The 24,510-nt window shown below is 35.7% G+C and overlaps 1 protein-coding gene across 1 annotated transcript in view; it reads right to left on the reverse strand.

Annotated features, from left to right (window-relative positions):
- The window catches only part of cacna2d1 (calcium channel, voltage-dependent, alpha 2/delta subunit 1), a 309,871-nt gene that overhangs the window by 83,619 nt on the left and 201,742 nt on the right, over window positions 1-24,510 (reverse strand). Inside the window, 4 exon segments of the mRNA NM_001097269.1 lie at window positions 1,714-1,872; window positions 14,752-14,851; window positions 16,814-16,864; window positions 19,203-19,272. Coding sequence (NP_001090738.1) covers window positions 1,714-1,872; window positions 14,752-14,851; window positions 16,814-16,864; window positions 19,203-19,272 — 380 coding nt within the window.

The following is a 24,510-nucleotide window of genomic DNA, read 5'->3' on the forward strand; positions in this document are numbered from 1 at the left end:
AACATGTAATTGTACCTCTTAATGTTTTTTAATTGTATCATATTCATGACTAACATAAATGTCTAGTTTAAACAAATAATTTCTGATTGAAAGAAAACATGCTTATTCTTACACATGGAATATATATACACACACACACACACACACACACACACACATAAATGTAAATATATATTTAGTATACATAACTTCTTCTTCAAGTAAGGGTTTCAGATTAGCTCAGACTTACAGGTATGGAATCTATCATGCAGAATGCTTATGACCTGGGATTTTCTGGATAATGGGTATTTCTGTAATTTGGATCACCATACTTTGTTCATGTAAACATTAAATAAACCCAATAGGATTGTTTTGGCACCAATATGGATTTGTGCATATTATCTGGAATCAAGTATAAGATGCTGTTTTATTAGTACAGTTATGGGACCTATTATCCATAATGCTTGAGACCTGGGCTTTCCAGATAAAGGATCTTTCCATATTTTGGATCTCCACACCTTAGATATACTAAAAAATAATTTTAAAATTAATTAAACGAAGTAGGGTAATTTTGCCTCCAGTAGGGAAAAATTATATCTTAGTTAGAATCAAGTTCAAGATATTGTTTTATTATTAAAGTGAAAAAAGAAATCATTTAAAATGTGAGTTATTTGCTTAAAATGGACTCTATGAGAGATGGTCTTCCCATAACTCAGGTCTTTCTGGATAATGGGATTTCCAGATTTTTTTGGACGTGCTGCAAATTTTTTCATCCGTTTCGCGAAACAATCTGCCAATGGCAAAACACGGAAATTCGCCGCGAATCCATGCCTGGCGAAACATTTCGCCCATCATTAAAAATGGGAATTATTTTATTAAAATGGGCTGTATGGGAGATTGTCTCCCCATAATTTGGAGCTTTCCGAATAAAAAATGTTGGATAAGTGGTCCTGTACATGAAGTATAAATTTTACATGTATATTCATTACCCAGAATTCTTTTGTTTTAAGGTTATAGTGTGGTCGATATCATGCCAAATGATCTAATTACAACAATGGGCATAGGAGCCATCGGACCTCATCAACGAGCTAATGTGGTCCCTGATCTGACAGAAAAGTGGAACGTGCTGATTGACAGCTGGCCGATCTTTATCCAGATATCAATTGGAGAGGCATGTTGGTGGTCCCCATACACAGGCAGATAAGCTGCAGGATCAGTCTAAAGGACTCAAATCAGCAGCTTAAATCTGTCTGTGTATGGCCACTTTAATTAGCAATTACCACAATCTGACCATGCTTATAAGAAAAACATGAACAATTTCAATACTGGTCAGAAAATAGTCACAGTTGAAATAATTTAGGCAGTGATTTTTTAAACGTATGCTAAGAAAGGGAGTCTTGCAAGACTGTAAGAGGCTGAGGACAAGGAATATTCTGAGCAGTAGTAGTATAGACTGAGCAGCTGGGACTAGAGTTTAGGGGCATTGCTATAATTAGAGAGGCACTGATGCTTATATTTGATCTGCTTTGATCCAAGAGCTGGATTTATATTAAGGGTCACATTAGCCGTGTTCCCCTAAGTTGTCAAGATTGTCAATCAGAATAAGTTCCCCACAAAGTGTTGCACCCATAGTGACTGGCCCTACTCAATGAAAATTGACACATAACAAACATATAATGTTGCCTGCAGAAAACTAAATCCAGTGAGCAAGGCTTAACAATATAAAATACTTACATTGAGTAACTGGTCAAATGCAAATTTGAAGCCAGTTTTATAGTCTGTTGTCCCCTTGGCTGTGATGTTATTAACTGCCTCTTTTAGCTTTTTTTTATTTCGGACATTTGCTTGGACAAGGTGGTTAAAGCAGCTGACATCATGCGCATTGTTGTTAAACTGCAACACAAACAAACGGAACATATTAAATTGGAATAATAAATTGGTCCTAGCTAGATTCCAGTACGGAGAAGAAATGTACTCTGATGTGATGCAAGTTATATATTCCCTTGACTCAACTGCAAATTAAAAAGCAATGAACCTGCCACTGATGCTTCCCCTTCCCATCTGTCTGCTCTGTTGGATATTGATTTGTTGGTTCTGAACACGCATGTACCATGGGTTCCAGTTAAATTAAAGTTACAAAAAATGCAAATGTGCTTTGCGAGAGCAAAACTATTCCATCTTCTGCATTTTCTTGTACAGAAAGCTTGTTAAGATTTTAAATTAGTACCCTGTAAAATAGTTTGTGGACATATGTTCAAGCCTATAATTGTATGCTGCTTCTCAGCTTCTATTTAAAGCTAGTGGATTTGATAGGAAAAGAGAAGTTTTACCACAGCCTGTAAAGTAAAAAAAAACTCATTACAGCAATTTAAAAAGGGCAAATTGCTATATTGATTTGAGGTCCATAAATTAGGTATCCATCTACAAGTAACTAGTTACTAACAGCATCAACTAGAGTTTTTACGACTCTCATAAAGGTACACACAGTGATTGTGCAATAATAGCAAGTTTATATATAGATCTGAAAAATATTTATTGATGTGTTTTAGTAATGTGCTTACTGTATAGAGTTACAGATTACAGGGAATGATATACAGTAAGAATTGCACACTGTTTTGGCTTATTTCACCCAGTGGTACCAAGTGGTACCTATTTCAATTGTCATCAATCACCATCATTCGTCTGTTACATGAACAGTGTCGGACTGGGACCCCAGGGGCCCAACTATTTTTTCCTCCTTTCCCCACCCAAACTCTTTATTCTCCCAGTCTCTTTTATTTACATGCTAGCATCTATTTTTCCATCTATTTCCCCTCTTTGTTCCCATTCAGAAATAGGGAATGGCCATGAAGGCCAAATGGTTAGGAACAGGAGAGCCCACTTACACCTGGGCCCACCGGGAGTTTTCCTGGTATCCTGGTGGGCCAGTCCGACACTGTACATGAATGTCTGTGTCTTCCCAGTAAATAGAAAGTTATGGGCATTTTGAGTTTAACAATGAACACTCACTGGGTGTGGCATCAAGGGATTAAGTACAATATATAATATACATTTGAAACAACTACATTGCCACCCCAGCACTCAAACTAAAGATGTTCTTAAATATTCTATATTGATATCTTAATGTTTACATGGGAAGCTACTGACAGTCATTTCCATTTATATATTAAATAACTCAGTGCCCACATTAGAGAGAAAGAGTTGGAGAACCTATTTTTGTCTGTTAACCGTTGTTTTTTTTTAACACATTTCACACAATTTTATTTTGTTTCTGCCACAATTTACAACAGATCAGTAAAAAATCTCCATAGCAGACGGAACAACTTGCATGTTAAACGTCAATTTTTTTTCAACTTTTTTTACTTTACAAGTATTTTTTACAATACATGTAAACCATAATAATTACACTGCTTACTTTATCAATTTCTCCAGGCAGAAAAGAAAAACACCATAACTTAACAAAACTGGTAGCTCACAAAAAAAAACCCAGACACATCAAACATAACTATAAATGATCAAGACCAGAAATATTCTTTCAAATTTTTTGAGCTTCCTGTAAGAATCTTCTTTTCTGAAATATTTATTGGAATTGCCATTTCATATTCTATATTACAGGTATGGGACCTGTTATCCAGAATGCTCAGGACCCGGGGTATTCCAGATAAGGGATCTTTCCGTAATTTGGATCTCCATAACTTGTCTGCTAAAAATAATTTAAATATTGAATAAACCCAATAGGATTGTTTTGTCCAATAAGGATTAATTATATCTCAGTTGGGATCAAGTACAAGGTACTGTTTTATTATTACAGAGAAAAACGAAATCATTTTTGACCAATAGCAGAAATGTTCAGCAAGCAATCATCATAATCAGTCTACTACATTAAGCAACATTTCTATCCTCATCTATAGAACTGACATTTCACAGCACTTAGTATTTTTATTAATATTTGTATGTTTAATCCTTTAAATCAGCGAGGAGCATACAGGGTAATGTAATTAAAGGTATAAAATTTCCTTGGTTCTAACAATCAGATTATGGCCCTCTGGACAAGACTGCGATTATACATCATCCACATCAATCTCTCCTCCACAGACTGATTCATTAAGTGCAACTTTTGCCATAGTTGTTGCACAAATTAGTGACATTATTAAAGGTACTTGTGTCTAGTGCTACTCCTTGCGCTTGCATGTTTGGGTTTGAAGTGCCAATGTGTCATGCCAGTCTATTTGAATAAATCACATCCAATGCACCTATTGATGTAAGGCAGGGATCCCCAACCTTTTTACCCGTGAGCCACATTCAAATGGAAAAAGTGTTGGGGAGCAACACAAGCATGAAAAAGGTTCCTGGTGGTGCCAATGAGAGCAATCATTGACAACTTAATAGGCCCCATGTGGACTGGCAGCCTACAGGAAGTTCTGTTTGGCATTATATTGGGTTTTTATGCAACCAAAACTTGCCTCCAAGCCAAGAATTCAAAAATAAGCACCTGCTTTGAGGCCACTAGGAGCAACATCCAAGGGCTTGGGGAGCAACATGTTGCTCACGAGCCACTGGTTGGGGATCACTGATGTAAGGGAACCCTAGTGCTACCAGCACCTCGAAAGATGGTGGTAGCTCCAGGGATTCAACAGTAGCCTCTGCCCATTGATGCAGTGTTATTGCACCTAAATAATCACATGCAGCTTTCTTTTGCTTAGATTTTGAGGACCACAAATGACATCATTCCGACCCCAAAGATTTTCAGTGCAAGTGCATTTATTTTGTGCTGAAATGCAAGTTTGCTTACATTGTAAGTGCAGTAGGATGCAGTTATCCCAAACACAACACCCCATTTTGCACTTGCTTTCATAAATGAGTCCTTTGATCACCGTCACATACACACTGGGGAATTTAATCAGGAGCAAATGAACCCTCTGGAGTACCCACAAAAAGACAGGGAGAACATATGAACTCCTTGCAGTCAGTGTCCTGACTTGAATTGAACATGGAACACAGCACTGTGAGGCATAACCAGCAATTTAGATGTCTGCTTTCAAACAGCTTACTTTTAACAAATACCTGCTGATTACTTGCTGTCGGTTACCAGAGCAGTAGCAAACATTGACCTTTTGTAATATCTCCCATTAATTGTCTTTTACAACCCATATCAAGTGTGCAACAGTTAGCATTAGCAGATAGGGTTGAAAAGCACTTAAAAACACTTAATTTGGGACTATTACATTATTTTGGTTTGATTTTCAAAGATTTTAGCCCTAACACCTCATATAATGGGTCACTCTCTGCTAAACTGCTAACTGGATTGTTGTTTGCACAGTGACCATACCCTTGGTAGCTTGCCTTATAACTCGTTTAATAGGTCACAGATTTTCAAAGTGTCATCCATCTCAGAAATATCCTTGACACATTTACTGTCACAGCCACACAGGCAACACACTCTGGGGTAAATTTTAACAGAGCCTGTTAACCTTCCAATATGCTTTTGAGGGAAGGGACCATTAGAAGACATTAGACAATACAAACTCTACACTAATAATGTCAAGGCCTCAGTGATGAGGCAGCAATGCTAAATTGTGAACCACTATGCAGCTGATATAGAAAAGAACAAGTAAAGTAAATGTCTAATTGGTTGTGCTATGGCAAAGTTACAAAATACAATAAATTGCTCATTTTATGTTACATAAACTGCTGAATTGTACTTTAAAATGTAATTTCTATTAACTTTCACAGTTTCTACAAATTAAAATGTACATTAACCAAACCACTAGATGGCAGCCCGGTACAGCTTCATAGATCCAGTCACTGATGTCATTTTCAGGATACAAATTGAATTTCTAATTATTAATGCAGTTTATGAATTTGTGTTAAAAACTAAAACCAGCGCAAACCTTATTTCATATAGTGTTGCTTTAGGTTAAAAACAAGAATTAAATATTGACTATAATCAGTATTGCCATAACCACAAAAACATGACAGTAGTAATTATTATACAAATCTTGGCAGTGTTCAAATCTGAATGCAGAAAGTAACAATTATATTAGCAATTATAAATAATGCTTTCATCTAATATCATTTGTGCAGTCATTTGCATTTTGTCATTTGTTTTTGTTAAGTGCATGCAGTAAAATTCTGGTTTTTATTTTATTTTTTTAAGGATGACAGCTTTGGGGTTTTACATTACAGCTAAAGAAACAGCTAAATTAGAAATTAGTCAGCAACTAAAGTCAACAGTACAAAACAGCCCAATCCTGTTTATGCATTTAGTCCAAATTCTGGAACTGTGTTCTCCCAAGAAAACAAAAAGGTAATTGCTTTAGGCATTACTCGGTTGCATTTAAATCCATTGCTTGTAGAAAAGCCGCTGACATTAATGTGTTGGCTGTAAAAAAAACTATAAAAGGTTTGCTTGTTTGTTAACTCTGACTTCATCTGACTTCATGCAGATACATAAGCACCTCAGTGAGATATTGTGGAAGAACTTTCACTGAAATAATTACCGTATATACTTGAGTATAAGCCGATCTGAATATAAGCTGAGATACCCAATTTTACATAAGAAAACTGGAAAAACGTATTGACTCGAGTATAAGCCTAGGGTGGGAAATGCAGCAGCTACTACGAACAGCTACTGTGCGCTCCCCTGTGTGCGCTCCCATTGTATGGTTATCACCTTAATTGACATTTCTGTGACTATTACCTCTTAGAAGGAAAGTTCAGCTTTATTAGATTCCAGGTAATAACAGGACACAACAGAAAGGGTTCTCTAGGAGGAATATTTTCTCCTTGTAGGTGTGTAAGAACAGACAGAATAGATTTATTTTCCCCTTTAACTGTTGTTTGCTGCCTGGAAACTAGAGAGTAATGCAAAATGAATCCACTGGCTGATACTTCAGAAGTTTAAAGTAACTGCCAAGGCACGTGCTGAAAAACTTTCTGTATGTACTGTTTACATACAGAAAGCTTATGTGTTTAAAGTTTATGTGCAGCCTTACAGCAACTCACTTGCCGTTTAGTCTCTAACAGCTCCCATCGTATGCAGCATATTCTCTAACTGCTCCCATCATAACAGCTTCCATCGTATGCAGCTCCCATCATAACAGCTCCCATCGTATGCAGCATATTCTGTAACTGCTCCCATCGGCATGAATCTGTGCGTGCGTGTGCACACATACGTCCACTGGGGGGGGGGGGGTGTGTGCAACGAACGCCGCCAGCAAGTTACATCTTCAAATATACTCGAGTATAACATTTTTGGTGCTGAAAAACTCGGCTTATACTCAAGTATATACGGTATGCAAAAATGATGGTCTGACCATGGAGGATACAACCAGCATAGGGCAATGGATAAAGGGCTTTAAGGACACAAGGGGGGAGATTTATCAAGACACGAACGCTCAGAGCGTATTTCCAATGATTTTTTGCGCTTTCACGAGTTTTTCGTACGCCCGTCCTACTTTTTTGTACGCTTGTGCAACTTTTTCGGACGCTAGCGCGAAAAATTCGGAGAGGTTCTGCCCTGTTTACAATTGTTCGGTACGAAAATTTCGTGACTTTCGGATCACTGGATCTTTTACGGTTATCCATGAAGCTCAGAAAAAGAGTAATTCGCATTAAATTAAAAAAAAGGTAAATTTGATTTTTTTCCTTTGTAATAATTAGGTAGAACCATGGGAATGATGGAAACTAAACTAGCATAAATGGCAAAACAATACTATTGGTACCTGTATTTCTAAAAGATTATTGGGGTTATGTAATAAAACCCACAAAGTTTGCTCAGAAGCAGTAACCAATAGCAACCAATCAGCACAAAGCATTTAATGGTCACGTGTTTAAAAGCAAACATCTTATTGGTTGCTATGATTTACTGCTCCTGGGTAAACTTAGTACCTTTTATTACATATGGGGGTTACTGTGTTAGAAATATTATGGCACAGTACCCTTAATTCTGAAAGGACCAATTAGCTAAAAATCACCAGGACCTGAGCATTTCAAATAATATATTAAATACTTTTTTTTACATTTTAAATTTTTGCTTATTTAGCACCATCTACAGTAGTTGCAGCCAATAGGGTCACTGTTGTTATTGGGCTATATGTTATAGCTTATGTCATATCTTATCTCAGTGTATCTAGTGTATAGCAGCTCAAGATTATAAAATCTCTCGGTAGGGAATAAAGGTAATTTTCTATGTGGGAATAGCCAGTTGCTCTCACACGAGCCCTGGAACTGTTAAGAATAATTTTAGGCAACCAATTAGCTGTACAACCAGCCCATGTGACACCCATCACTCTTTTTGGCCCAAACTGCTGCACTGGTCAGAGAATGGCAATGAAGGTTGTCACCTCAGTTTTCCTCTATTATTTCATCTCTCCCTTCTTTCTTTTAAGCTATAAATGTTATGGCCTGAAGCCTTTCCTGATATTGTTACTGAAACTAGATTATTTACTAGACTGCATGTTGGAGGGCTAGACTGTATTAAAATTATGATGTCACACAAAAAAGTCAATGGAGCCCATTAGAACACTGGGGGTCAAAAAAAATCCTTTGCTGATCCAAATTCAAACCACATCAAATGAATTGACACATGTCTTTGATATAATTTTAGTTAGCTGTTACTAAAATCGGATTAGTTGCTATTGACAACAGCCTTTCTATATCATTTATATATCAGTCCTTCTTTCTATTACTATTCCTTTACACTGCCTGAATATTAATTTGTCAGTTTTACCACTATAATGCACTGCTTGCTAACTTTTTAGCTAATCCACCTATAAACTCTGCTTCATAAATTCTAAAAAAGAAAAAAAACTGTGGTTCTCTATGTGAATCTGCTCCAAATGCACAATAATAATGAAAAAGGTTCATGAGTCACTGAATAAATCTTTGGTTACTAATGCAGTACATTTTCTATTCCAAGAACTGTGTATGTGTGCACAAAAAAAAAAAATTAAGAACCTTGAAAAGTATTCTGTGGTTTATCGTTCCATGCTGCTTACCTTGTTCAGAATAGCAATGCCACAATGAATGCAAATGTGCAAGATTTCCTTAGATACAGATTTAGCATAAAGGACATGCAACAATAGCTACTTCAATGACAATTCATGGAGGATACTGAAAAAACAAACAATACTCTTCATTACCGTGTGTGTGTTGGAGTGTGTGGACTTGGAGAACAAGAGGGGGGGAAAGTCTGAATCAATAGTGGTATAAAAGTAATGCTATTAAAACTCAATTGTAGAGCAAGAAATGTAAATGTCATTCAATTTCATTGCAGAATATTGAAAGAGATTTTTAACAGAAATGTTATTTAAACCTGGAACTTCCAACTTGCTGCTGTGCATTAGATAATCATTTAAAATTGCCAGTGGACCCCTTTAACTGTTTGGATTTTAGATCAACAGCTGATAGGCAGCAGACACAGATAGTAAATTAATCAAATTTAATAATAGAAAGTGAAATATTATTAAATGTGCTTTCTTGTCTAGACACCACCTGTAAGGCTGAATGCTCTGAACAAATGGCTTTTATGCCGATCCTGAATATGAATATTTTAAAGATACAGGTATAGGACCCATTATCCAGAATTCTCAGGACCAAGGGTATTCCGGATAAGGGGTCTTTAGGTAATTTAGATCTCCATCCCTTAAGTCTACTAAAAAATCAATAAAACATGAATTAAACCCAATATGATTGTTTTGCATCCAATAAGGATTATTTATATCTTAGTTGGGATCAATTACAAGGTTCTGTTGTATTATTACAGAGTAAAAGGAAATCAGTTACTTGATTAAAATGGAGTCTATGGGAGACGGGCTTTCCGTAATTCTAAGCTTTCTGGATAATGGGTTTCCGGATAAGGGATCCCATACCTGTACATGTAAACAGCATGGTGACATAAGGAATGGCCATAAAACAATATCAATGGGAAGTAGATAATTAGATTAAATAAATAAAAAATCCCACTTACATAACAGATTTTTCTTTATCTGTTCTCCTATAATCTAATTATCTACCTCACAAGGACCAAACATGAAGTAGCTTTTGTTTTCCTGTTTAGTCCAAGAAAAAAAACAAAAAAAAAAATGATTTTTTTTTTGTAACAGGCTAAAAGTATGCTCAGCACAAGCCCTTTTCATCGCACTGATGTTGAACAAGGGGCTTTACTGCCCCCTCATTATTAAAATGATCCTCTCATCTTATTGATTTTAGCAATTAAGACAAATATGGTGTATAGATTAAAGGTGAAGCTTGACTACAAATATATATATATTTTTTTGTAAATATGCAATCTGAATGAGAATCCACAGAAACAGTAAGTTTTGTCAAATTACTAACTTAATTGAAGCCCAAATTTGCTAATTAAAATATATGCAAAAGTTCTGAAAAGTTGCCAACACTGAAGGCACACAACTTTAAAGGGATTGTTCAACTTAGAATTAACTAAACATATAAACAGACAGTTATATTCTAAGAAAGTTTGCAACTGGTCCCTATTTGTAAAATTTCATTAGTGTTTTTTTATTTATTAAGCTTTACAATTGGGAATTTGCAGCAGCTAACTGTTTGGTAGGTTCCAATTAACCCTACTAACCAGGCAGTAGTTTGAATGACTGGAAGAAGAGGATAGTACCTGCATAAAAACATAAGTAAAAAGTAACAATAAAAATGTCACAAAGCAATAGTTTTTGGGCTGTGGGAGGGAATTAGCAAAAGACAGTGGGGGAGGGGAGGGAATTAATTCAAAAACTACAGAAGCTAACATATGAAGACCAAATGAAAAGCTGGTAAGGCTGAAACATTCTATGACAAACTAAATGCTAGCTCAAGTGTAAACTACCTTTTAAGGGTTTGGATACAATTTAGTTGTACTTTACTCAATCAAACAAATCTGAACCCTGCAATAATTGCTGGTATTTAGCCCATTACTGAGCCAGGGTCACAATTTTGTCATTTCCTAAGACCTATCTCAGGAACAGTGCAACTAATCTATTTTATGTATTGTACTTTCTCAGTTTTTTGCTGTCTGTTTGCAAGGGTCAAGGCTACTAACAGTGGAGCAAACAGAAAGCAATTTGATTGTAAGGCTTTTTAATTGGTAGCTGTATTCTTTTTATAACACTTTCTAGATTTCCTTTGTGAGCTTAGATACCAAGGCCTTATTGAATGCTGCAGGGGTTCTCGGCAGTAGTTAAATTACAGAGACAAGGAACTAAATTTGCCCAGGAATCCTAACCAATAGCAACCAATCAGCAAGTAGAATTTACTGGTCCCCTGTTTTAAAGCAAACACCTTATTGGTTGCTATGGGTTACTGCTACTGGGCAAGCTTATTGTCTTTTATTACATATGGGGAATAGAATGAAATGAAGTCTGTATTTAGACATCTTGTGACTAAATCCATCTCTCTATGAATATACTGTATAACTCTAGTTATTATTGTACATTTGTAAGAATAATAGAAACTGGGGTGTCACCAGTCACTGCCTGTTAATGTGCTGCTCCAGTCAGCGCCGTCTCAACCAAGTTGATGCTTGATGCTGCCACCCTCTCTCCCCCCATTGCTAGTGCAGAGAGCGCTATTGCACTCCCTGCACTAGAAAAGCTTAAATTCCAATTTAAAAATCTAAATTTAGGCTCTTTAAGTTACCAGGAGTGGCATTTTGCTGCCCCTGGTAACTTGCTGGGCACTGCTGATTGAGGCCAGTCTCAACATGCCTCATGGCAGCGCCCCTGGCTCCAGCCCCCGGAAGGCACCGTCAAACAATCTGTCAATCCACTGCATGGAGCACCAGTTAGGCAGATTTATTTAAAAATTTACAGTCCTTTATTGGTAAAAACTTCTGAAACATGAAGGTTTCACAGGCCTTTCTCCGTAACCACACGCTTGATGCATTTCATGGCAGTGCGCCAGTTTCTCAAAAGCAACATGTACATTTCTCCATGAGTAAAATTTCATACAGATTTATTAGTCTGTTATTTGCAGAATGCTACAGTGCATTAAATGCCTTAGTAGAAACACTTTATATGAGCCATATTCATTAAGTGCTGGTATGGTACATTTTTCTTGATATAATGAGACAGACAACTTGCCATGCTAACAGAAAAAATGGCCCCAGTGCCTTAAGTGCCTGTGTGTTTGGTCCTTTCACAATTTATTTTCTATGTGCAGGGGTTAAACACACAGCAGACCCTATTTATATACACATAAAAAGATTAAACCATACACAATTTATAGTACTGATACAGCAGCTGATAAATACACCAGCATTTAAAGGTCCATATTTCACTTGTTTCAGCATAGTAATTTTGTTGTTATAAACGTTTTATTTTATACTGAAAAATACATTTAGTTGAGAAGCACAGAGAGGCACACAATCAAAGCCGAACTCCATTCACTGTGAAACCACTTCTCTAAATCACAGCATGTAGAGCCTGATTTGTTGCCCCTATCATCTTCCACTTTGTGCCATCAAAGATCATAACTAAATTATCTGGTATAGAGGTGGGGGTAGCTTTAATTCCCTAGCATTTTCTTATTTTCTAGCAGCAGGTTTCTTATTCTTTCAAAAAGCTGCACTTTGAACACCATTAACATAAATCAACAGAAATTCTAATGCAATTAACTCTTGATGGCTAGTAGTACCTAACTGCACACTCCATATATCACACTTTGCACTGAAATAAACACATTCATATAATTAAAAACTCAGTTGTAAAGTGGTTCTGCACATTAATATTTAAGTCCCTTGTTCATCGAGGCCTCGGCATAAATCCTGATACGGCTGATTAAGTCACAGTGTCATTTTCCTGCCTTCACTGGCAAGAATGTACATCCTAATCTTTTAGTTGTGACCATGAATAATGATAGCTAAGGCTTTTCTAGCAACATGATTTGCAGTGCCACTTTTATTTTTACTTTAATTCCCAAGATAGATGTAAGCAATTCTAAACCTGCCTTTCCTCCTGTAACAGGGTTATTTGGAAATTCCATCCTCATTGCTCTGGGGCACTTAACATTAGTCTTGTTTTAAGTAGAAGGACTGTTGTTTGCTTTCCCCTGTCTCTTCCCTGTGGCTTTGAAGATAAGCCATAAGTAGCAATAGCTGACATTGTATAATTATGGATACATATTTGTGCAGTGAGTAAGTTGCATGTTCAAAACAAAACCAGATCTTTGATCTACTTCTGCTCTAATGTAAATTTCACCACCAGGTCTTGTGACCACAACTAAGAAGTGCTTATGTTATCCTGAGATATCTTGAAGCATGCTGGTAATGTCAGATTAGTCAGAAAACAGCATTGGTTCTGTATGTTAATGTAAATTTGTAGGACTGGTGCAAGGTAGATAGAGCTTTACAGAGTAGGAGGCAATGGGGAGGAAGACCCAGGAGTTAGAGAAACACTGGTCCTTTGTAGTTTAATAGTGATAAGTGCAAGAATTTAAATCTGATTACAGAACACATGGGCTTCCACAAATCCCACAGGATATCTATTTAAGAATTCCTCTCTAATTTGTCAGTATTGTAAATGGTACAATGTGGACCATTAACCTGCCCAGACAAACCCACTTCCCTTCTATATATTTCTGATTGGTGCCCTGACAATTAAAATTCAGTTTTTTGACAGTATACAACAGGGTTGACCCATACTCAATCCCTACCTGCACTGCCCTCCTTCCCCCAAATCAAGGCAAAAATAAGTATAAGGGGCCCACACTAGAGAGGAAGGCCTGTGGGTGGGTGAGCAGGCAGGATGTGGGGACTACTGTGGTTGCAGCCCCAGTGGGCCTCGCACATCCCAGTCTAACTTTAGTGCATCACCAGGGTTAAAAGTCCAGTTCCAGTGCCTGTGCTCTAGTTTACTGTCTCACCCACATGCTCCAGTGAGTTCCCTGCAAAGCCCATGTAAGGTTTCTGAACAGATTTAATGAGTGACAAGACATGTACAAAACACATTAACTGAGTATCCCAAAAGCATGATAAAACTTAAATTAAAAATTAACTTTATATATGTGTGCTCCAGTTTGGATAAAATAAACAAACGTGCAAATCTCGGCATGTAATATTGCAAAATTTAGCTTTTTACTGTTTTTTTACTCCTACCTTTACTTCTTACATTGTAGTTTAAAATTCTTGACACCAGGGTTTTTTTACTTTCAAGGACAGATATATAATTTCATTACCTTGTATAAACCACTGTATGTAACTGGAATCATCTTGGAATAAAAGGTACACAATGGTATGACAAAAAAATCTATTGGTTTGCAGATACAAATTCATAAAATATTAAATTATCATACCCATATTTAAGTGTCGAAATATATTTAAAACAGATTTGGCTCTATTCTGAATAATTATAGAAAATATGATTTCACATGAGTTAGGAATTAAATTGACCCCAGGGCTAATTTACAAGAGAGAAGAACTGCTGAATCATTACAAAAACTGTATTTCACTTAGCACTATCTCTAAAGGGACAATTCACCTTCACAAAATGTTTAATTTTCAAATAGCATACCTCAAAAAATTATTGGTTTCAATTGTTTTCCATTTTCTCTTTTTTTTTCTAAAATGGAAGTTATAAAAATGAATTTGTTTTATCTTCTCCCCTCTCATATAAGCTTTATAAGTAAGTCATCAATTTTCTAAACTTGTTTTTAATGTCTATGTTTAATTGTGTGTTTAAAGTCCATTGGGCCAATTCTGGGTGCAAATAAATAGATTATGATAAATAGATATACTAATAAGGAAACATATATAGATATACTTACAGCAGCTACATTAACAAAATCATCATCTGACAGAGTTTCCAGCATCTCAGACACAGATGTTCTTATCAACTTCAGAGTAAGCCCACTAACACTTCCGCTCCTGAAAAAAAACAGATAAAACATATTTCTAATTTCATGAAAATATCCCAATCAAGTCCAGTATAAAAGTAATTGGAAGGCTATCCTAGATTCTCACATTGCATCTCTGTTGCCTATTGTATAATAGACATTACAAAAAACTAAACGGCAGCTTGTCTGCTTCGGGGCAAAGCTCAAATAGTGGGATTGCAAAAGCCGATGAAACACATTTTAGTAATATAAAAGTATTTCAATCCATTTAAAACATCAGATGCAATCTATTCGATCAAAGCGACAAACTAGAGAATAGATTTTTTTTTTTTTTAGCACAAAGCAATCTACTAGACACATCAGACTCAATGCTTTTCCCCCTGACATTAACGTAACAAAGAAGCCTATACGGATAGAAAGAGATGCTTTTAAAACACCACATCTCTCTGTCTTCCAAGTGAACATAAAGCTTTAAATAAATGCCAGGAAGACAGATGCATAATCAAGGGATATAAAAATCAATATTGCACAACCATACAATGATTTTAGGCTAAATTATTTCTGTTTTGTTATTGTGATAATCTAATTTGTACAAGAATTGGATAAAAGAAATAGAACATATTTACCAATAAGGAAAAAAAATATCTGGTTATGAAACATATCTTTGCTAAGATATATAGATATTTAACTGTTGACACAGACACCGGCCATGTTAAAACCAATAAGTGAGAAATGATGTGACAGAAATTAAGAAGTGACCATTAGTAAACATTTCCCTGACTGTTTAAGTAACTATAGAGAGCTAAGTATAGGTATGCTGGTATCAACAATTGCCAGGTGGAAATTCCCAGGTACGTTCCCAGGTGTAAATATGGCTCGCCAAAGAGAATCTGATCACCATCTTTCCATAAAGCATCTTTACTGGGCCAATTTGCACACATGGTAATATATTACATCGGTGAAGAATCACCATACACATAAGTATACTACACACAGTACTACCATAGTAAAGTCAAAGTCTATATGACAAGTTTCGTGGCTTCATGTTAAGTTAGATTGCAAGGATATAGACATACAATTGTCATAAACTTAATTTGCAGCAGTTTTACATACAGTGGGCCCGATTCACTAAAGTCCGAAATAAGGAGTGCTATTTATAGCATGCGTTAAAAATCTTATCACTTCTTATTTTTCGCTCGATTCACTAAAAGGACACTTGTCATAATTAAGAAGCGATGTTCTTGGCGTTATTTATCTTGCGACGTCATATTTTCAAGCAATATATTACGCAGCGCACAACATATTACGCAGCACGTTGCTTGAAAATATGTTCTCGCAAGATAAATAACGCCAAGAACATCGCTTCTTAATTATGACAAGTGTCCTTTTAGTGAATCGAGCAAAAAATAAGAAGTGATAAGATTTTTAACGCATGCTATAAATAGCACTCCTTATTTCGGACTTTAGTGAATCGGGCCCAGTATCTTCGTTAGTAGCCCTGCCATGAAAAACGCACGTTATTGTTCATAAATATGTTGCACATTATTTTTATGCAAAAAAGTTAAAAAACAGGTGACTCAAAGTTCTCACATTGGACCAGAAGCAGTTGATTTTCACCCTAGTATATGTCAGGGATCCCCAACCTTTTATACATGTGAGCCACATTCAAGTGGAAAAAGTGTTGGGAAGCAACACAAGCATGAAAAAGGTTCCTGGAGGTGCCAGTGACAGCTATCATTATCTATTTGATAGCCCCTATGTGGACTTGCAGGCTATAGAATGCTCTGTTTGGCATTATACTTGTTTTTTATGCCTCCAAAACTTGCCTCCTTACCAGAAATTCAAAAATTAGCACCTGGTTTGAGGCCATTGGGAGCAACATCCAAGGGGTTGGGGAGCAACATGTTGCTTATGAGCCACTGGTTGGGGAACACTGGTATATGTGAATGTACATAGCCATTGATTGTAAAAGGTAATAATATTAAATACATACACATCAACCAGAATAAGCATATCTTTTGGAGATGCAGCACCTTGGATGTACCTGAAATAGACACAGATATGAGAAAGGTTAATTTTTTTTTTTTTACATTTGCTTCAGATTACAGGTACTGGTAATAAAGATTTGTAAGCCACATATTTGTATGCCAGTTTAAGAAAAATAATGTTTGCAGATCCAATTCCTGCTATCAGACCAGAAACATTAACAGAGTTAAAATGTTTAAAATACATTGATAAAGCATGAAAAATATACTTACCTGTAAAAAAACATCATTAAAAATTAGTCCACAGACCAATATCATTAATAGTCCAGGGGAATTTTATGAAAATACAGGAAACAGGCAGAGCCAATGCATTTTGTGCAAATCTAAACTCCTGATTAAACTTAAATAACTAATGATTTAAAACACAAGCTAATCTTTGGAAAGTACTCACCAATTTATACATAGTACTTATCAATGAGGTTACATGAAGTCACGTACTTACAAATAACTGGTGCTGTTTAATAAACTCCAAAAAAAAAATTCCCCTTCCAAAATATGAGGCCCATTTATCAACATCCTTGGTTTCATGGTTTTCAAGGTTTTTGAAACCACAAATAAACAAATTTTCTCTAAAACTGTAAACAGTTTTAAAAAACACAGAAAAACTGTGAAACTGTGAAAAATAAATGAAAGTGTCAAAAAAAAAAAAAACCAAACCTCTAACCTAACATCGACTTTCCATTAAAAAATTGTATTTTTGCACAAAAAATATGAATCATGGGAAAAAAATAGAACCTTTAGTAAATGGACCCCATATATGTTGGTTGGTTGGGGGCAGATTTAGCACTATAGCTGTCTTACATGTCTGGAAATGTGTAAGTAAAATATGGCACTGAGTGAACTTTTTCTTTGTTTTAATATTAACACACTTATTCACTTATTTACTTATCCAGGTAGAGGAACTATGTATTATAAATTATATTTCACTGACCATCAAAACATCGTACAGTAAAAATATTTTAGGTACAGTTAAATGTGTTCAGTGCAGGTCATTATAATTGAAAATGTATTTCAGGACTCGTACGTGATTCTTTGCACAGTTATTTCATTTATCAATGAGTCTTTCGGTAATGAATAACATCCCATTAGAAATAGAAAACAGAACTCAAGGTCTTTTGAAAACACAAACGTAGAGAACATCATGTTATTTATTTTCCATCTTGATATATCTGCATATTTCAATCTTACAATTCAGAACAATACAAGAATTCCAAGGACGCTTCTAAGCATTAAGCATAGCCCACTTATTGCCAGATTTTATATTGTTGTATGGTAACTATGGAAGTGTTCTCTAAAATGCTTCACTTTTGACATCGACACGGCTCCTATAAAATGACTGATGTCTTGCAGATGAAGTTGGTGTATTGCCACTAACTAATAAATATTCTGATTGGGTTTGGGTATAAACATATAACTTCTTAAGCCTCAACAACTATATAATTATGGAAGCCAGAGGCATTGCAAAAATGTTGCAGGGAGCTAATACACTACTAACAGTAGTGGTACAAAAATAGGTACAAAAATAGCTCTTTTTGTTCTTAAAACCATATGTGTACAGTAGTGATAGTGTGTTCTTTGGGGGGCATGGTTTGGATGCTGACAAAGATGGCTGCCTAACTGAATTGCCATGAGCCTACATAAGTGCCCTAAATCGGTCATTAATTCCTCACTAAACTCCCCTTAATACTTGATGGCAGTGGGGAAACCATAGACAAAGCAAACCATGATCCTCAGACAGCCACGAGCCACACACACTGACCGCGGCCTGCTGGTATCAGGCCCCAGCCTTGTGTCTATCCCAGCAACTTTGATGGGGATCAAGGCCACTAACTGATATGGCACCAGTGTGACCATGGCTAAGCCAGCCACATTCAACGCATCTTAAGTGGAGCTGTGCAGCCTGGGACATTGATGCGCCCTGAACCCTGAGGCAGGGACTCGAGCCAGAAAGGATTGCAATCTGACCAGCAGGAGCAACAGAGATATACCAAGTCAAGCCAGTGTGACACCAACCAAGGGCAAGTAAGCATAGAAAACGCTACAATTTAGCCCTGACTACAGAGACAAGGGGAAACAAAAAATTCACAATGATCCCACAGGTACCCAACAATATATATAACTACTCCAGACCCCCCACTTGTAGCGGTGAGCATATTGCTACTGCCGAGCACCAGGCCCCTCTGGAAGTTGGCCCTGGAGACAAATTGATCCCAAACTAACCTATACATCTTTGCCTGCGACCAAAAGAGACTCTGATAATAACAGCACAACCCCATAATCCTTGCCCCATCACTACAGGGATAAATAAACTAAACTTATTAAAAAAAAAAAACTTACCATGGCCGTCTGCGCACATCATACAGATCGATTTTGTTTGCAGTTCTACTTTTATCAACCCAAGGTGATGCTAGAAAAATTTAAATAAAGTTAGAAAGGCTGTATAGGTTTAGTCAAAAAATTCTGAGTAGCAAATAGAGATAGCTAAATCAGCTACAATTCAGTGAATTAATTGTTTTAATCAAACTGTGACTACAAAAATTTGTAAATTTAAAAAACCCTACAAAAATCTTACAGAAACTAATGTAACAAAATGTTAAAGCACTTAAAAATTACAATATGGGGCTGTTTTATTAAAAATCTAAACAAGGATTCCAAAAGGATTTCTAGCTATTTAACACCATTGTACTCACTCCTCCTGTTAAAAAACTGGCATGTTTATTAAAGCAGACAGATGTTTTGATTCATCCAAATATGTTGCACACATTCATTTATAGTGGGCAATGCTTAGCACAAACACATATTCTTATTCTTAATCTCAGATGCAATAGATGTTATAGCGCTAAAACTAAGAGCATTCATGAAACAATTGAGTTTGCTGCATCATCAGTCAGTCATTTAAACATTACTTAAACCCAATAGGATTGTTTTGCCACCAATATAGATTCATGCAGCTTAGACTCAAGCACAAATTACTGTTTTATTATTACTGAGAAAAATATTTTTAAAACTTAAAAATTATTTGCCTAAAATTGACTCTATATGGGGCTGATTTCTCAACATTCAAATTATATTATATATATATATATATATATATATATAATTATTATTATTATTATTATTAACATTTATTTATAAAGCGCCAACATATTTTGCAGCACTGTACAATAAGTGGGTTTCATACATTGGACATACAGAGTAACATATAAAGCAATCAATAACTGACACAAGAGGTGAAGAGAGCCCTGCCCAAAAGAACTTGCAATCTACAAGGAGAAAGGGTTGAGACACAAGGTGTGGGAATGGGCATGAGAGGTGTGGCACAGGGTATTGCTTTTAGCGGCACACTGAGGTTATGTTAAACTAGATTAGGGTAAGTTTCTCTAAATAAATGCGTTTTTAGAGATCTCTTGAAGGCAGAGAGATTGGGAGAATGTCTGACAGTTTGTGGGAGTGAATTTCAGAGAAGGGGGGCAGCCCTTGCAAAGTCTTGAATGCGAGCGTGTGAGGAGGGAATGAGAGAGCAGTTGAGGAGCAAGTCAGTAGAGGAGCGTAACAAGCGGGTTGGATGGTACCTAGAGATGAGTTCAAAGATGTAGGGTGGGGCAGAGTTATGAACTGCTTTGAATGTGAGTCATTAGTTTGAATTTTATTCTGGATGGTAGGGGAAGCCAGTGCAGAGATAGGCAGAGCGGCATGGCAGAGGAGGAGCGGTTGGAGAGGTGTATGAGCCTGGCAGCAATATTCATTATGGACTGGAGTGGGGACTTTGGATAGGAAGGCCAATTAATAGGGAGTTATATACTGTATATATATATATATATATATATATATATATATATATATATATATTTGAAAGTTAAAGTGGTGTATAAAAGATTTATGACACACACTCACTTACCAACCTTACTCACCACCAATAACTGTTTAGTAAACAGAATAGTAAAAATATTTTCTCAATAGATACATAATAAAATACTATAGAAAAGTTGTAGAAATCAAATGGTTTAGAACTCTGTTTATTACAAAGTAATATAAATAATAATATGCATTCTTTATGAAAAGTGTGATTGTGTTGATCTTTCAACATTTAGTACTGGAAAGTAACTGTTACTTATTGTTGTTACTTCTATAAAAGCATTGCAAATATTACAAATATTTCCAGATTCTTGTAGCAATGCCAGCATAGCTCATAGAAGTAATTCAAGGCCAAATTGTTGTTCTGAGTGCAGAAAACAATCCTAACACTATTCCCAACTATGGCTAAGCTTAAAGCATTAAAGAGCAGAGCAATTCACACTGAAAGCATTGTCAAAAGCACTTTTCTAGAAAAGAAAGACCAGGAACTTGTAATGTGACCACAGTATCTGATGATCAACATATATATCAAACTAGCTGAACAAAAAACTTTCTCCCAAGCTGTGGCTTACAGCTTGGACAGCAAAACTAGTTTAACAATTTAGCATGGAACAAACAATAATAATATTCACTGCTCAAGACTAACGGAAACTCTTGTTTAAAAGAGTTAAATCAAAATGTAAACTGTGCAATTGTAGTCAGAGAGCCAGTCATCTGGCAAGCTAAAGCTACACACAAACATAATGACAGAAATGTTTATGAAGATGTTTTGCCTATGGTTGAATTGGTGATGTATCATGGTATGCTGCTGACAAAGTGACTTGTACAATTTCCTCTACATCCTTTTAACACTACAAACATAATTGGGAAAAAGTTCAAACATACAGTATTGTAAGATTGAATGTACATGAATGAAAGGCTCAAATACCCAAACTATTTCTACACTAATGGGACAAAATGATGTGTATTCTTGTTGATAGGGACCTACAAGAACATGTCAATATTTGAATTAGTTGCATAATGCAGAAAAAACAGATATTATGTGAAGCACCTGTGGGTATCACCTAAAATCTGAAATTTCAACTTGAGGTGCAGAGATTCGGTGGTGTGAATTCTCTTTTTAAGTATGTTAGTGCAAAACATATAGCCCCATGCTGAGTTTACACTTGGATCAGGGTGGTTTGATTGATTTTAATCTGCAGATTTATATACAGTCTTACTAGATAATTTTTCTTTATAGTACATTTATATAAATTATAAACTGTGCTTAATAATGTAATTGGTTATAATCAATGCCTAATAATGTCCCCTTTGTCACAGTACTAGTTGAACATGTGTTACAAACAATAAAACATACTGTATACTGAAATATACGGATCTGAAAAAGGAACAGAAGTAACAACCCAGAGATATACTCCCAAACCATCTCACCACTTATCCCAACCAGGCAGAAAACTCTAAAGTACAAGATACCAGATCAGTTATTACAAAACTCTGGAAAGATGAGAAGAAGAAAGGAAAAAAATATTGTGTAGTGTATAAATAAAATAAATCAATAGCTAATACCCAAGTGCCCAAACAGTTTGAGTAAACATATTTATTGTACAATAATGTGCCCAATGTGCTGACACAATGGACATGGTATGCAATAATAGATTAATTTACTGTCACTGGTTGTTTCATGTTAGCTATGGATTTATTTCATTTATATACTACACAATCATTTTTATTTTATTATCTCCCTTTCCTGTCTTCAGAGCTGTATAAGAACTCATAAATGATACAGTAGAGCTATGAATATCCTGTAAAATATATCCTTATAAAGAGTTATTAATGTCATTGGTTGTAATTGGTTCTTGGAGATCTCATCTTTGTCATATGACTCAACAAAATGATTGTATTATTAAAAATAATGTACCACACTGTTGTAAAATTTGAGGAAATTAGAAGTTCCATGTATAAAGGCAATCTATCTTTCGTCATGCCTTTATATAGGCAATGATTCTGTGGCAACTTGTAATATCCTTATATCTTATAATAGGGGCACTTTCTGTTTTTATCCTATTGTATTAAATCTCATGGTAAATGTATTTATATTACAATATTTTAATACTAATAATGAAATGTAAACACTTATACCTGTTTAAACCCAGATAAATGTCTTTAATCTTAAAGTATAAGTTCTTCCTCTTCACAAATCACTAATAGATCCTTATCTTAAAAATGCAATTTAATTTTATTCAAAGGGATATTATTGAACGAGAGTCCAAAGAAGAGCAACCTAGATGTATAGGGTATGGAAGGTCTCAGTAAATGTTCTGATTTGAGCCTTCTTCTGATGAACATTCCGATATCAATCGTACGTTTAAATGCAACAATCTAAAATGAACAGTCAGACTGAACTTAAAATATACAAATCAGAGGATGTTCTGAACATGAAAAAGTTGGCAGAAATAAATCCAACCAAAATGTTCTAACCTGTCCCAATGACTAAACGACCAATCGCCATGGTACGAAAATTATCAGGACAATAACTGGGATTGTTAGGACTGCAGATGAGCCCCTTAAGGGGGACCATTATCACTATGAATAAATATACAAGGTGGCCATACAATAAACTATTTGATGAAACTATTTTGATTTATTTACCAGAAGATCCTTCCAGCAGACGTGAGAGCATTCAGTCAAATAAGAAAAAAAGAATGTTCCATGAGAAGGTTTTTTTTTTTTTTTACAGAACAACTGTAGTTGTTGAATTCTCTCCATGGATTGGTTGTAATGACTGGTACATTAGATAGTTTTTAAGAAAGGTTTCAAAGACCTTTCAGATCTTTTGACTGACATCTTAGAGGCAGGATTTTTTCTATGTTTTTTTGCCATGGTAGCCATGTGTCATTTTTCAGCCTAGATTGCTATGTTGCTATGCTGTGGGGGGAAATTATGTCATTCTACAGCTGGAAAGAGCAATTGATTGCTTAAAAACTAAGTGTATTCAGGAGCACGCTTGTTTTTTGATCAATAGGTGCTTGAACACAGATGGGTAAAGATTAATAAATCTGCCCATTTTGGATAAAATTAAGTTACTCTCATAAACTGTTTGGTGAAATGCATTCTGACACCTGCAAACATCTATTTCTCAAATCATGGGCATTAATATGAAAATGGTCCTTTGCTGTTAGAACAGCCTCTACTCTTCTTGAAAGACTTTCTTTTAGGTTTTTAAACATTGTTGGTTTGATTTGCTTCATTTAACCACAAGAGCATAAGTGAAGTTGGGCATTTTATTTGTGGGGATTAAGCCAGACTTGAAGTCAATGCTCTGATTCATCCTACAGGTGTTAATTTGGGCAGAGGTTGGGGCTCTCCAGCTCTCCAGTTCTTCTACTTAAACCTAAGAAAAACCCCTTCTGTATAGACGTTTTTGAAAGCTTTTTTGAACTAATATGTTGCCACACAGTATGACGCATGGAATTGTTAATTTAAGGGATGTACATCAAATATGCTGTTTTGAAAACAAATGAAAAAAGGAATATTCATAATTAACCGTTGCTTGATTATATACTGTATACTGTGACCATATTAGCTTGTCTGTTGAATTGCCAGCGGTGGAAGTAAATAACTGACTCAGTTAATATCATATTTAACATTTTCTAGCATGCTTTCATATAGCAAGTCAAATAAAAAGAAAATCTGAGCAGTAAAATATGAAAATGTTTCAGAGAGGGAAAATGGGGCATTCTAAAAATAAACACATCATATAAATCTCAGAAGACACACAAATGAAAATTAT

The sequence above is a fragment of the Xenopus tropicalis genome, chromosome 3 (genome assembly GCF_000004195.4).
Source record: "Xenopus tropicalis strain Nigerian chromosome 3, UCB_Xtro_10.0, whole genome shotgun sequence".
Lineage (NCBI taxonomy): Eukaryota > Metazoa > Chordata > Amphibia > Anura > Pipidae > Xenopus > Xenopus tropicalis.